Raw genomic sequence first — 14,644 nt, 5'->3', positions numbered from 1 at the left:
TAAACATATTATTATAAAGATTTTTTCTAACTATATTTTTTCCCTTTTTTAAATAGATGATTTGGAAGTGAAGCTTCTGTTGAGCTAACCCAGCTTGTTGCCGCAAGATGTTTAGCACCAATCCTGCAAACTGGGTTACTTTTGAAGATGAACCTGTCTTCCAGTCTCCCCAGAAGGCAGGGGGAAGTCATGGCGTATTCAGAACAAATGGGCTTAAACTCCTTCTACCTAAGATGCATGATTCTTCAAGCCAGTCATCTTCTTCCAGCAACATTTCTCTTTCATCACCTATGAATGACTATTATTTCATTCCTGGCCCTCCTAGTAATTCTCCACTCTGCACACCTACTAGAGACTACCCTGCAAGCCCTTGTTTTCCTAAATCAGGATCTCTTCTTTATCCTATTCCAGAACTGTCATCCAGCATTAATGTTCATCCTGCACCTCAAAAACTGGATGGCATATTGCAGACTGGGCATCACTCAGAGTCCTCTGTGCCTAAACCAACAGACGATGTAAACATCACTGAAGAAAACTCGAAGAAACCGGAAGATTGTTCAGAAACACAAACATTCTTTCAGTATGTTCAGAATAATTGTGCTTTTTCTAGCCCATTTTGGACAGAAGATTCACCTTCACCTAGCTCTGATGCACCCAGAACGGATTCAGGTTTTGACAAACACCATAGTTCTTTGCAAGAAAAAGAAGGTTTGCCCGATCAGAAAAGCCTCAATCAGGGATCCTTCAACTATATTTGTGAAAGGCTTGAGCACTTGCAGACAGATTCTTCAGATAATGAAAGGACTTTGACTTCCATGCCCTGTATTTATACTGGAGATGGATTTTCTCCATTCATTCCTCGTACCCTCTTCAGCAGCCAGAGAAAAGATGGCTGGCCTTTCATGTTGAGGATTCCTGAAAAGAAGAATATGATGTCATCAAGACAGTGGGGACCTATATATCTTAGAGTTTTACCTGGAGGAATCCTACAAATGTATTATGAAAAGGGCCTTGAGAAACCGTTCAAAGAATTCCAGCTGCAGCCATTTTGCAGACTTTCTGAACCCAAACTAGAGAATTGCAGCATCTCTGGGAGAATCCATACTGTGAAAATTGAGTATGTGTCATACACAGAGAAAAAGAAGTATCATCCTAAAGCTGAGGTAATTCATGAACCAGAGATAGAACAGATGCTGAAGTTAGGAACAACTGATTACAGTGATTTCACAGACTTCCTGATGATAGTCGAAGAGGAATTAATGAAGCTTCCTGTTCCTTCAAAACCAAAGAAGCATTATGAAGAACAAGAAATTGTCTTGGAGCTAGTAGACAACTTTTGGGGAAGGATCACAAAAGCAGAAGCAAAACTGGTTGAAAGTGTTGTCATCACCCATATTTATTACTTGAGTTTTGTCAATGGAAACTCTGAGTGCTTTTTGACACTAAATGACTTGGAGCTTCAGAGAAGAGATGAGGATTACTTTGAGAAGGACACTGAAAAGAAATTGATTGAAATTCTTGATTATCATTTCCATCAATGTGCAAAACAACAAGAGTTTGAGCAGTCAAGGATAATTAAATTTACACCAATAGATGGCTGTAGGTTGGAACTGATGCGTTTCAGGACGAGGTATACTGGATCAGATCTTCCATTTTTTGTTAAAGCATTAGTAGTAGCTCAGGGAGCTTACATTGAACTCCAGGCTTTCATAAACATGTCGTCTTCTGCTCTTGCTTCAGTCCATTCACATTCCACAAAACACTGTGAAAACATCATGATACATTTTCCTGTTCCTCCACAGTGGATCAAAACACTCTGGACTATGAACCTTCAAAGACAGAAGTCCCTGAAAGCAAAAATGAACAGAAGAGCATGTCTTGGTTCTTTAACTGAGATTGAATCTGATTCTGTCATACAAGTTTCCATTGGAACAGCCAAATATGAAAGTGCATATAAAGCCATTGTGTGGAAGATTGACAGACTCCCAGATAAAAACACAAGTAAATATTTGGATATTTCTTTGGAATAGTATAAAATTGTACTGAAAGAGGATTGCATTTTCTCATAGAACATTAATAGAGTAAAAACCAGTAAGTTATAAGTAGAAAATTATGAGTTGCCTATGGGCTGAGAAAGGCGGTATACAAATACAGTAAATAAATAAATAAAATAAATAAAGTGAGATATATATGCATGCCTATGGATCAAATTATCCTTTGATCTAAGCGGGATTTAGTGAGAAATATGTATCAATGCTACGGCAGCCTAACAAACAAGGTTTCAGAAATGCCATTACACCTGCTTTGCACATTTCATTTTCTTAAGAGGCATAGAAGTTGGAAATCATTTATTTTTGTGTAGCCTGTTTAATATTTTTTTTTAAAAAAAACACCCCTCAAATAACACCCTTCTACCTACAGATATATATTTTTAATGTTTGCCTAAACTGTAATATATATTAGTCACAATATAAAAACACAATTTTTTCTAGGATAAGGATCCACAACATATTTTGAAAACTGCACAGCGAGCACTTGGTGTCCACTGGGGTTTGGTTTCAGGACCCCTGTGAATACAAAATCTATGGATGCTCAAGTTCCATTATATACAACATCTTAGTAAAATGATGTCTCTTGTATAAAATGGCAAAAATCAATTTGCTTTTGAATTAAAAAAATAGTTTCAAGCTGGATGGTTGAATCTATACATATAGAAGGCCAACTGAATCTTGTCATTTGGGGCCTCTGTATAAATTTGACATTAGCCTTCCCACAAGGCCATGTTTATCTGGGTCTTCAAATGTGTGTACAAGTTATTGAATGTAAGATCATAGAAAAAGAATATGACATGTCAGAAAGCAGTTCTGTTGTCCCTGAAAGTGGAAGTGTAGAGAAGATATCATTTAACTAATCTTTTCTATTACCATGGCACTTGGGGAAATATGTCAACCCTTGCTCATTGTCATATTGCATATTTGGGTAAACTGCCCCTCCCAAGCACTAAAAAATATGTTCTTTGAGATGTGTAAACCTGTGCTGTGTTTGCTTATGCTGCAAAATTGTGCTTTTGCAAGTCACCGGGAAAGGATGGAGAGCTATATGTGGCAGCAAAAATGTCATGTCTTGCTTTGTACTTTGAGCCTTTTCATTCAATAATCTGGGACTAATCAGTGTCGTTGCTAAAACTCAGTGTGTGTGGACTTAATTAGTGCCTCCCACTGACCAAAACAGAAGTAATTCGTATTTTTGTAAATGAAATTTAGAGCCAGGATGTTTCTGGTTAAGAATTTAGAAGTGGTTTGAGTTGTGGCTTATAGACAAGACTAATTTCGTTTCCCTCTTTAACTACTGGCATAGCACAAGTCTACCAAAAGAGAGCAGTATTGTTATGTAGTTTGATAGGCCAAACTTTCCTTGTATTTATTTTTGCGGCATTTGTATTGTGGCTTGAGGTTCTGCAAAGTCCATTGCAGTTGACACGCAAGCCTTGCTTGGAAAAGTAATATTTTCTAGTACTCTGTTGGTGGGCTAGTTAATACATTCAGTCTGTCTGGTCATTGGAATATCCTAACTGACAGGAGAAGGCCTCCAGTTACATTTCTTTTCACTGCAACAGATGCACTTAAGCTTGTTATCATGGACAAGTTTGTGATTGCTTTTTGCTTGACTGATGAAGGGAGCAGCATAGTTTAGTTGAACTTAGGACGGAGATAATTCATGCTTCTATCTTGTCTTGTCTGATTCAGCATTACAGAAGTCTTGTCAAGCCCTTAGCCATAGAAAAAGCATTCATTTGGCAGTCTCTGAAGCCAGTCATGGCATGCTGTCAAGGAAACTGGCCATCACATTTTTCAATAACATAGCATCCCCACTAGCCAGCAGGACAAGTTGCCCTCTGTATCCATGGAATCTATACCCATGGATTCAACCATCCATAGCTTCATAATATTCCTAATAAAATAATAATAATAACTTTTTTTCTAGATCGCCCCCTCTCCCTGAAGGGACTAGAGTGGTTTACACATGGAAAAAGGCAAACGTTCAATGCCCTAAATAAATGCAAACACGTCAAAAATCAAAATAATCCATAATAATAATAATAATAATAATAATAATAAACTTTCAATAAAAGAATTAACATCAAAATGAAAACAAAATAGAAATAATCCAGTAGGATGTGATAACACTAATAACATGAATTAACATTAAAACATGTACCCTTTAAAATAATTAAAATACATTAGAAGTGGTTAACGCAGGTGTTCACTTACAGTGTATCATAGCTACCATGGGGTAGAATAGGTTAGCCAGTGATCTGATGGCATTAAGTGTCCTGAAGTGCATAAGTGCATTTTCAAGAGTTTTTTTTTAAAGGAGACGAGGGTGAGGGCTGTTTTTATTTCTTTATAGGTTTAAATAAACATTTTAAAACCTGAGCAGCTCAAATACCATTACAGGCAGTCCCTGAGTTACAAACATTCGACTTACAGATGACTTATAGTTAAGGACAGGGATGAGACAACAGGAAGTTATAGAAATCTAACCCAGGAAGGTGAATTCACTCCTAAAAGAGTTATCACCAATCCTTGTTTCCACAACAAGCCATTCTTTTCAAAATCCAATTATCAAGTTTAATAAATAACAACAACAACAATAATATATGCAAATATATAATTAAATATATAAAGTCCCTTATATAAAACGGCAAAATCAAGGTTTACTTTTTTTAAATGTTTATGTGTTTGTATATTAGAGATAAACAAATCTATGGAGATGCTGGAACTGACCTATAGCAGATACTAAGAGCCACCTGTACCTTGTTGTAGCCGTGTTTTTGAGCTTATGGAGCATAAACTAGTATTATACCATTTACATGTTTCAGACTATACCTCCCATTATTTTTCTAGTGTTTATGCTGGCTTTGACTAATAGAACTAATATCAAAACATCTGGAGACACTAAGGTTAGGGAAGAGTGGCAGAAAGAGCTTTATAATCTAGATTGTTATGCAATCCCCTCTTTATGATAATTGCTTAATATCTTTATTTTTAAAGATATTACTAATTGCATTGTTTTTCTAATCATTTTTTAAAAATGAATGTGGAATACCATGGAACTTTAAAATTTTGCTCAGTTTATTTAAAAATGCCTTTAACATGGGACAACCAGAATGAAATCCAAGAAACCATGACTTATCATACCACTGAAAAAAAATTTCTCATTGTTTCTAAAATGCACATTTATTGTGCATTGATAAAAAAACAATTTGTTTGAAAGTACATTGCTTGTAACTTTTTACATCCCAGCTCTGATTTGAAGGGGTGTTTTATGGAATGCAACGCATCAATCTGATCTCATAAATACTTTTGTCTAAAATTGTAGAAGGGCCAAAATGATGATATTCTAATTATAAAAATAGTTGGTGATGACCAATTTTATTTTTTCTCATGTATTTATTTTTTCCTTGATTTTAGATTGAAAAAAATATTACATACAATTTTATCTAGCAACATAATGACAAACAAACTAAGTGAAAGAAGTCCAGCTCAAATACCTATGGATTGTTTTTTTAATTTTTTGTCGATTTTTTTGTCGATTTTTTAATTTTTGGACTTAGTTTTTGTCTGCCAACATTCATTAAATGTACTGTATATATTCAAGTATAAGCGTACCCGAATATAAGCTGAGGCACCTAATTTTACCACAAAAATTGGGAAAACCTATTGACCCGAGCATAAGCCTAGGGTGGGAAATGCAGGCAGCTACTGATAAATTTCAAAATAAAAATAGATACCAATAAAATTACATTAATTGAGGCATCAGTAGGTTAAATGCTTTTGAATATTTGCCGTATTTCAAAGAAAAAACAATAAACTAGCACTGTAAGTAGAAAAGTAGGGTCAACAAAAACAATATAGTATCAACAATAACTTTATAATAATAAAAAACGTCATTTGTATCCCGCCCTATCTTCCCATGGGGACTCAGGCTGGCTTCCAACATAGTAAGAGGCAAACATTCAATGCCTGTATAAATAATGTAGAGCTAGATATAGAGCTATAATTATATATACTAATTTCACATATACATTTCCCCCGAAAAAACTGCAAATCCTCTCTCTATATGTGCATTTCTCTGCTGCAGTATTTGCAAGCCCTATGTACCCATGTTTATATCTATTAGACATCTCTCTCTATGTGTGTGTGTGTGTGTGTGTGCATTTCCCTTGCAATATTTGCAAGCCCTATATATTTATATTCCTATCTATCTATATATATTTGTGTGTGCATTTCGCCCTGTAATATTTGCATGCCCTATATATCTATATTTATATCTATCTATCTAGACATCTATATATAGATAATTATAGCTATATAAAATTATTTATATACATATCCATACACGTACAGATATACAGATATACAGGTACCTCTATATATTTATTGATATCTATATATAGGATTTGCAGGGACTTTCAAACATGTGAGGGGAAAAATAATATATATTAAAATAATGTATACATACAGATACAGATATACAGGTACATGGAAATGTCTAGATAACTATATGTATACAGGATTTGTAAAGACCTGCAAACATATGAGTGGAAAATTCATATGTAAAATTGATATAGATAGATAGATACATAGGGATTGCAGATAAATACATAGGGATTGCAAAGGCTAGCAGAGGGAAATGCCTACATATCTGTAGGAGAGATTAACAAATATTTCAGCTTTCATAAGATTAATGGATATATAAATGGTTTGTACAGACTTCAGGAGAAACATGCATATATAAAAACATAGATCTATAGGACTTGCAAAGGCCAGTGAACACTTCCAAGGAAACAAAACACACACACATATTTAGATACACACAAAAAAGCCAGGAAATTGGGTGGGTTTGACAGAGAGCCATATAAACAAGGAGGACATGAAGTATATCTTTCACTCCTTCCCTCCGTTTTGACTGGAAAAGAAAACACTGACAAGGGAGGTGACAGTGCAAGCAATGGCCTCCAGGCTTTGCTGCCTGGCCAAGGGAGGCTTTTTCAGCTCAAAAAATGGGCTGAAAAACGCTGTTTTGAGTATATATGATATGTAGGGAGAGGGACAGAGCTTGCTTCTTCCTTTGTCAACATATTTCCCATTGCTTAATGAAAGGAAAAAGTCACTGAGCAAATGTGTGTCATTCCATAAGATTCAGTATAAATAGTAGAACAAAATGCATAGTTGCAAGTTCTCTGGCTCCATATAGGCATAGCCACCATCGAGTGATAATGTTCTGGAGGTGGCAAGGAAGTGTGAAGAGATGTTAGTGCAGAAGAAAAAGGATGGCAACTTGCTAAAATAGCTTTCTGAAGCAAGGCCAACCTTTTTTAAGATATAAATATGTAAGAGATATGCCTCTAAAATGAAAATAAATGATATTTTAGTTGTGACTTACCACCATTTCAAAAGTCATATAAGCTTCAGTGCCTTTATCTTTTGAAATTAATATCAGGTGTTCTGGATTACTGCTCACTGTCCAGATTATTTTTACGAGATTTTGAAGTAACTGTTGCTCCCATTTGTTCCTAGAACCATTTCTTGGGCAGCATGTTCTCTCACCTTGTTGTATTATATATACAAGAAGACTTAGTAAACCAAGTTTTCTTAATAAAAAGCCCCACCTCTGCTCCAATACATGTTGGAAGTCACCCAAATGGAGCATCTAATAGTGCTCATAAAAATTATTTTCTGGGATTTCTTGTTGGTATTTCTTCATATAATTTCTTGGAACCCCGCCAGCTGCCAGAGCAGTTAGAAACATTTTAAATACACAAATCCCTATGTGGGGAATTATCTGGAGTTGCAGATATTTGCTTGTATTAGTTCAGTATATACTACTTATTGGCATTTCTCAGAATGAGAATGTTGTAAGAATTGTATAAAGCAGGAATAAAGAACCTGTAGCCCTCATGTTTTGCACTCTGGTTTCCTCCAATCCCAGCTGACCAAAGTTTATAAGAGTCTTAGCCCAGGAATACCTGGAGGACCACAGGTTCCTCAACCCTGATATAAAGTAATAAGAGCTTGGCAGTGTTGTGTACACAGGGCTGTTATCTAAGCAACTGACAGATGCTGTCAGCACTAGTAAAATATACAGTATCTACATAAAGGTGCATCTTGACTGAAAACACTTATGAAGTGAAAAAGCATATTTGCTTTTAGCCGATGTATGCATGAACTGCGCCATATTACATGGTACTTCTTGTTGTGCAAGAGAAAAGAAAAGGAAATATTCCTTCTGAGATGGTGCCTACCACTTGCTGTTGCTATGATTGCATTTGGCCTTTTATTTAGATCTATCCATTTTCAAAATATGCTTTGGCCTTTAAAAACCCCAAAAGTCTTAAATTAATCTAACAGATTAATAATGAAATATACAGCTCTAATAAAATATTTGCCTAATAACTAACATATAGGAAAAAAAATCTGGGCTAAATTCCTTATAACATCAAAATACCTGTATTAAAATAGCCATGGGTTCTGTGTATTACATCTACACTTGCATTATAAACACATATAGATACTTCTACCCCAATTAAAGTTTATTGTAATAATAAATATCTACCAGATGAAGACTGAAGGAGATATTGAAAAGTGGCTGCTGTCTCTCTGTTCTGTTTCTTTTATTCCTAAGAATTTGTAGTTGGTAGAGAGAGAATCTGGAGGAAAGGAAAAGGAATTTTCTTAACCTTTTTGTTTCTCCCTGAATCTAAATTTTCCATGTTAACTTTTGGCATATACCTTCACCTTGCTTTTGACAAAGGCAAACCTATCATGTGATTTTCTTTGTCAAGATTTTTGCAGAGAGGATTTGTCTTTGCCTTCTTCTGAGGCTGAAAGTGTGTCACTTCCCAAATTGTCACTCAGATGGTTTCTGTGGCTGAGCAGAGATTTGATCCTGGTCTCTATAGAGTTGTAGTCCAATGCTCAAACTACTGCACGTGCTTTCTCCAAACCCATATAGTTAGAGCAGGGGTCCTCAAACTTTTTAAACATAGGGCCAGGTCACAGTCCCTCAAACTGTTGGAGGGCCGGATTATAATTTGAAAAAAATAATGAATGAATTCTTATGAATACTGCACATATCTTATTTATAGTGCAAAAGACACTTAAAAACAATACAATAATTAAAATGAAGAACAAATTCAACAAATATAAGCTTATTAGTATGTCAATGGGAAGTGTGGGCTTGCTCTTGGCTGATGAGATAGGATTGTTGTTGCTGTGTGCTTTCAAGTCATTTCAGACTTAGGTTGACCCTGAGTGAGGGCCGGGTAAATGACCTCGGAGGGCCGCATCCGGCCCCCGGGCCTTAGTTTGAGGACCCCTGAGTTAGAGCTTTACACAGGTAACTAGCTTTCTTAAACCCTAATATATCACCCACCCTGCTCAAAGAACCCTATGTATAGTAATTACATTCTGGTTTGGGGGATTACATACATTGTTATTGGTGATAATTCTTAATCGTCACTCTTAAGTGACCAGATTGAGTTGAATATACAAGTATACTTGTATACTGAATATACAAGTAACTTCACTGAATCTCTTCCAAAAGCTTACTGTGGAAGCACTTGTTGACAGAGGCTAGATGACCATCTGTCAGGTATACTTTGATTGTGCTTTTTTTGCATGGCAGGGGGTTGGACCAGATGGACCACATGGTCTCTTCCAACTCTTATGATTCTATGTTCATATCAAAACCTGTAGTACCGTATTTGGCTTCAGATTTTCAGGCATCCTGGTCAAAGTGTATATACATTGGCAGAGACTTGGGATAAGCATCCTTTAAATAACTTTCATTAAAGTTCTTTTGCAAGTTGCCTCTTGAGTTTGTTATGCACTGAGGGATAAATAAATTTGAAACTTTTTCTGTTGCCTTTTTGCTAGGTCACTTCTTGTTGTGGAGTGGAATAATAGAATTTCTCTCACAGAATAAATGAGTTCCATATGTTTTAATAATTGTAATGATTACAGTGGGTCTCACTTTTAAATGGTATATAGTTATTATGTGCTTGAAGCTCAGTTATATTAAAGAAGGCTAATACAACTGCTTCTCAACATTTGTACATTAGAGTAAAAACAGCTAAGAACGGCAAAGGTCTGTGTTGAAGAACAGATAGGAAAATCAAGAGGCAAAATAATCCAGGCTGAATTTATTGTATGACTACTGTAACTTCAACCTAATTGTCTGTGACAAATTTGAGACAGAGACAGCTCTATTTATCTATTTATCTTTACACTAGTTTTTGGAGGTACCAAGGAAATTCAAATGGCTGTGCATATTCCATTTTAACCATATTTCTAAATTTCTATTGACTTATTTATTGCTTCTATTTATGAGAAGTAATCAGCTCTATGCCAGAATGAAGGAGAGAAGTTATTGCCTGAGGAGGAATAATGAATGATGTCATGTAGTATACAACTTGGTATAGACAAGGTATGAATTGTTTGTGTTCTAGCTTTTGAAGCTTGACATAGTTTAAAGGCAAAGAGTGAATCTCTTTGTCAGATCATGTCCCTCAGGGATTAGCCCTAGCTAAGGCCAGACTGCATTCCTCTCTTACTCTTATTTAGCTCTCATACAATAGTTTTTGAACTCCGAGCTTCCATGAATTTATCGTTCTCTCAAGCACCTTTCTCTGTAAAACTTTACATTTGTCTCTTTTCCCTGCTCGTTTATCCTTCCCCAGATCCAGATCATCCGCACAGTTTGTCTTACAAACTAGAACTTGGCTCAGATCAGGAAATCCCCTCTGATTGGTATCCTTTTGCCACAGTCCAATTTGTTGTGCTCGACGAATGTCCTTCTGGAACTGAAGTAAAATCACTGGGCATCGAAAATGATGTGCAGCCCCAGAAGCATGTGACCCAAAAAGCATATTACAATTGCCAGGTAATATCCTTATTTCCATCTTTTTAAACCTAATGAAGTGTTTCAGTCAATTATGTGTTACTTTCATTTCCATTTTTTTCTTATCAAGGCAAATGCTTGATGAAGTCTAGCATGCCCATTCACCAAGCTTCCTGGGGTATATTTATTTACTTACTTACTTACTGTGCTTATGCCTTCCCTTCTTAACCCAAAGAGGGGACTCAAGGCGGCTTACAAACCATGGCAATAATTCAATGCCAGATTCAGATAATAACAATATCAATGAAACATAATATTATAAAACTGTAAAAAAATACATATCAATTAAAATAGTATTTCAAATGATTAAACATATTAAAACATATCAAATTTACATTGCGCATTGAAGCACGATTACAGGTCCTTACAGTCCAGTGGCTTAGACAGCCAAAACCCTAATAAATAGCAGCTCAACACCGTCAAAACATTGTCACACACATCCCACCCCCACCTAAAATTAGTGCAATCCACCCCACAATGGGAGTTGTAGTCCAACACATCCGATGGGTGCCAGTTTGGGCAGGGCTGAAGCTGACTCTGGTGCAATAAAGTTAATTTTTATTCTTGGATGTTATGTTACATAGAATTCCTAGTGTTTTAGTACTACAAACAGACATGGTTGCTGTTCTGCACTTGTTTCCAAGAAGATTCTTTGTGTGTCAGGAGTGACTTGAGAAACTGCAAGTCACTTCTGGTGTGAGAGAATTGGCTGTCTACAAGGATGTTGCCCAAGGGATGCCTGGATGTTTTGGTGGGGAGCTGGAGCTGACAGAGGAAGCTCATATGCGCTCTTCACGGATTTGAACCTACGACCTGTCAGTCTTCAGTCCTGCTGGCCCAAGGGTTTAACCTTTTGCACCACCAGGGGCTCCTTCCAAGAAGATAATAATGGGTTATGCAATTCTAGGAACATATTTGGCATATAATATATGTTTGCACTTGGTAACATCACTCTGCTAGCATAAAGTTGCTGCTGGGTTTGTAAACACTATCTTAATTGGGTTGCTGTGAGTTTTCAAGGCTGTGTGGCCATGTTCCAGAAGCATTCTCTCCTGACATTTCACCCACATCTCTGGCAGGTATCCTTAGATGTGGATGAAATGCTAGAAGAGAATGCTTCTGGAACATGGCCATACAGCCCGGAAAATTCACAACAACCCAGTGATTCCGGCCAAGAAAGCCTTCAATGACATTATCTTAATTTTTTCCAGTATGGATTTTGTTTATACATGTGAATTCATTCATAAAAATAAAAAATGGCTCAAAACTAGACTTCTTATTTTAAAGAAGTCCTTCCCAGGGTTAAAATGGCCTGGGGGACATGGGAACTATTTCAGGCTCCCTTCTCTTATAGAGTTTTTACAAACATTAATGGAGCATCACAGCTCTAATGGAAGAACCCTACTTCATATTTTTTCTGCTATTAATACATTGGTTTCAGGATTTCTTTATAATAGGTTTGAGATGATGGCTAATCATTTCAGTGGGGGTAATGACAAGGTTCACTAGCTGTTTTCATAACTGCTTTCTAATTGCACTCTTTTTGCTTTCTTATTGCAGGTTGAAATTGAGAAGAAATGGATTAGGCTTGAAGGAGAAGATCCCAACAAATGTGGGAGTTGTCAAATGCAGTAAAAGACGAGAGGAATAACCTCATGTGCTTTAATGGTTATAAGAAGTAGATAATGTATATATGTATATAGTTGTTGTAAGCAAGAGAGTTTAAAAAGCAGCAGGCTGTCCACTAGTTTGTCATGTTAAAAGACTGTGTGTACAGTTGGGAATTTGTTTGCCTAACATTTAGTATATTGATGGTAATGGGCACGAAAAAAGCTATTTTTAAATTATGGGGGTATTGTACCATTTTGAGAAATAATGGCACTATGAAAGGCTTTTAGGGAAAGCATCAACATATGTTGATTTTTGATACTGTCTAGAGGAATAAATCATAGTTTATCTATTAAGTATGTATGTATGTGTAGTTACTTGATATATCCTTGATATGTTCCTGCTACCAGTTTCAATAAAAGTATGCAAGTTCCATATATCCTTAAAAGGGGTGTGTTCCTTGGAAACACTCTTAATACTTTTAATGGCTCATACATAAAATATAGTAGCTTTTGGGTCTTTCCAATATGTTTTTTCCCTATGGAGGAATGGGCAGATGGAAAAAGTTACATTAGAATTTAAAATCTAAATGGCTATTTTAGAACACTTTAGTTGGCAAGAGCTGTCAGGAATGTAACCTAATTTGCAGATCATTCTGGCACAATCCACACTTGATTCTGAATTCTTTTAAACTTATGATATTCTACTGAATCACATCAAAATGGCTGAACTGTTTATAGAAAGACTTGTCACAGAGGGACCAATACAAATACCTGAAGTGCTTTTCCTTTCGCTTCCTTTATTGAAAGTGTAAGTTTGTCCTTCCAGTCGTTGAAAGGATGATTTGTCTGGGAGGAACTGCAGGAGTTCCTGAGTCCAAAAGGTTAGGCAGAGTTTTTTGTTTCAGTGTTTTGGATGGAAGAGAGTACTTCTAACTTTGCCAGCTGCTACAGCTGTTACTTTGCATCGCCAGCAAGAGCAGATGTCTCTAGAACTGAAGTTTTGGAACAAATAGGAATAGACATATGGAAAATGTTACCTTAGAATGTAAAATCTAAATGGCTTTTTTAGCTGTCAGGAATGTAACCTGCTGTCAGCAAAGTTTGTGAAATCCAGGAGACTCCAGATGAATGTGGAAAGGGGAAATGTTCCGTTTTCCTGCCAAGCGTTTGCTTAAGGGGCGTGTAGCAGAACACCCAGAACTCTGAAGGGAAAGTGTTTCTACAAAGTGTGTTGACAATTACAATCAGAATAACCTTTTTGGAATCTGATTTTTAAGCTTATTGGGAAAAAATGGGTTTGACCAATTGAGGGAAGTTATTGTCTTAATTTTTCTGTCTTGTCGCTTATGCTTATACACTGGAGGCCAAAGAAGTGTCTGTCTATGGCTTAATTTTTATTGCTGGCTTTCTGCTTTATTGAAACCACTCCAAATGCCGTCTTTGTTGCATGTAAGTCCTTTGGAATAAAGCTATAACAGCACACTTCATCTCACTTTAATATTTGTCTCCCTGCTGCACTTCAACTTTAACACTTCAACTAATTTGCCCCAAAGGAAAAATGATTTAGAATAAATTTGATCTGGGAAAACATACTTTATATTATAATTCCACTCCACCACGTAATGAAAGTAGATATTCAGTTACTTTCTAAATTCGCTATGTAGCTTTGTCCCAACAGTTAATTCTGAAGAGATCTCAACATTTCTAATCTCATTTTACTAGTGAATTGTCTTGAAATGTCAAAAGAGCCTTTCAGTGATGATAGCCTTGCTGTATACTGTTTTCCAAATGAGTCTTTTCTCTCTCCAGAAGTATGGGTCAAGCATAGAAGAAAATGTTGTTTCTTGCCTTAGGTAATATTGGAGTTTAAATATTACCCAATTTGCATTCACATTTAGATTGCATCTGATAGCACACAGCCTTTTAATTTCAACAGAAGTCTTTCATGCTCCAGTATAAAAAGCACAATCATTTCTAGGTTAACAGATGAGTAGCTTAAAAGGCACAGATCAGACTTGAAGCATGATGTATTCTTTGGATGGGGGTGGGCCTGAGATAGGAAGGGAAAA

The 14,644-nt window shown here is 36.2% G+C and overlaps 1 protein-coding gene across 1 annotated transcript in view; it reads left to right on the top strand.

The window, feature by feature from the left end:
• Positions 1 to 14,055, top strand: part of STON1 (stonin 1) — a 30,392-nt gene extending 16,337 nt beyond the window's left edge. Inside the window, exons 2-4 of the mRNA XM_060754549.2 lie at positions 57 to 2,001; positions 10,745 to 10,947; positions 12,526 to 14,055. Of these exons, the coding sequence (XP_060610532.2) occupies positions 108 to 2,001; positions 10,745 to 10,947; positions 12,526 to 12,600 (2,172 nt within the window). The 5' untranslated portion in view covers positions 57 to 107 and the 3' untranslated portion in view covers positions 12,601 to 14,055. The remainder of the gene's footprint in view (positions 1 to 56; positions 2,002 to 10,744; positions 10,948 to 12,525) is intronic.
• The last annotated feature ends 589 nt before the right edge of the window (positions 14,056 to 14,644 follow it).

The sequence above is a fragment of the Anolis sagrei genome, chromosome 1, assembly GCF_037176765.1.
Source record: "Anolis sagrei isolate rAnoSag1 chromosome 1, rAnoSag1.mat, whole genome shotgun sequence".
In the NCBI taxonomy this organism is placed as follows: Eukaryota; Metazoa; Chordata; class Lepidosauria; order Squamata; family Dactyloidae; genus Anolis; species Anolis sagrei.
This window is presented reverse-complemented; position numbering and strand designations above follow the sequence as displayed.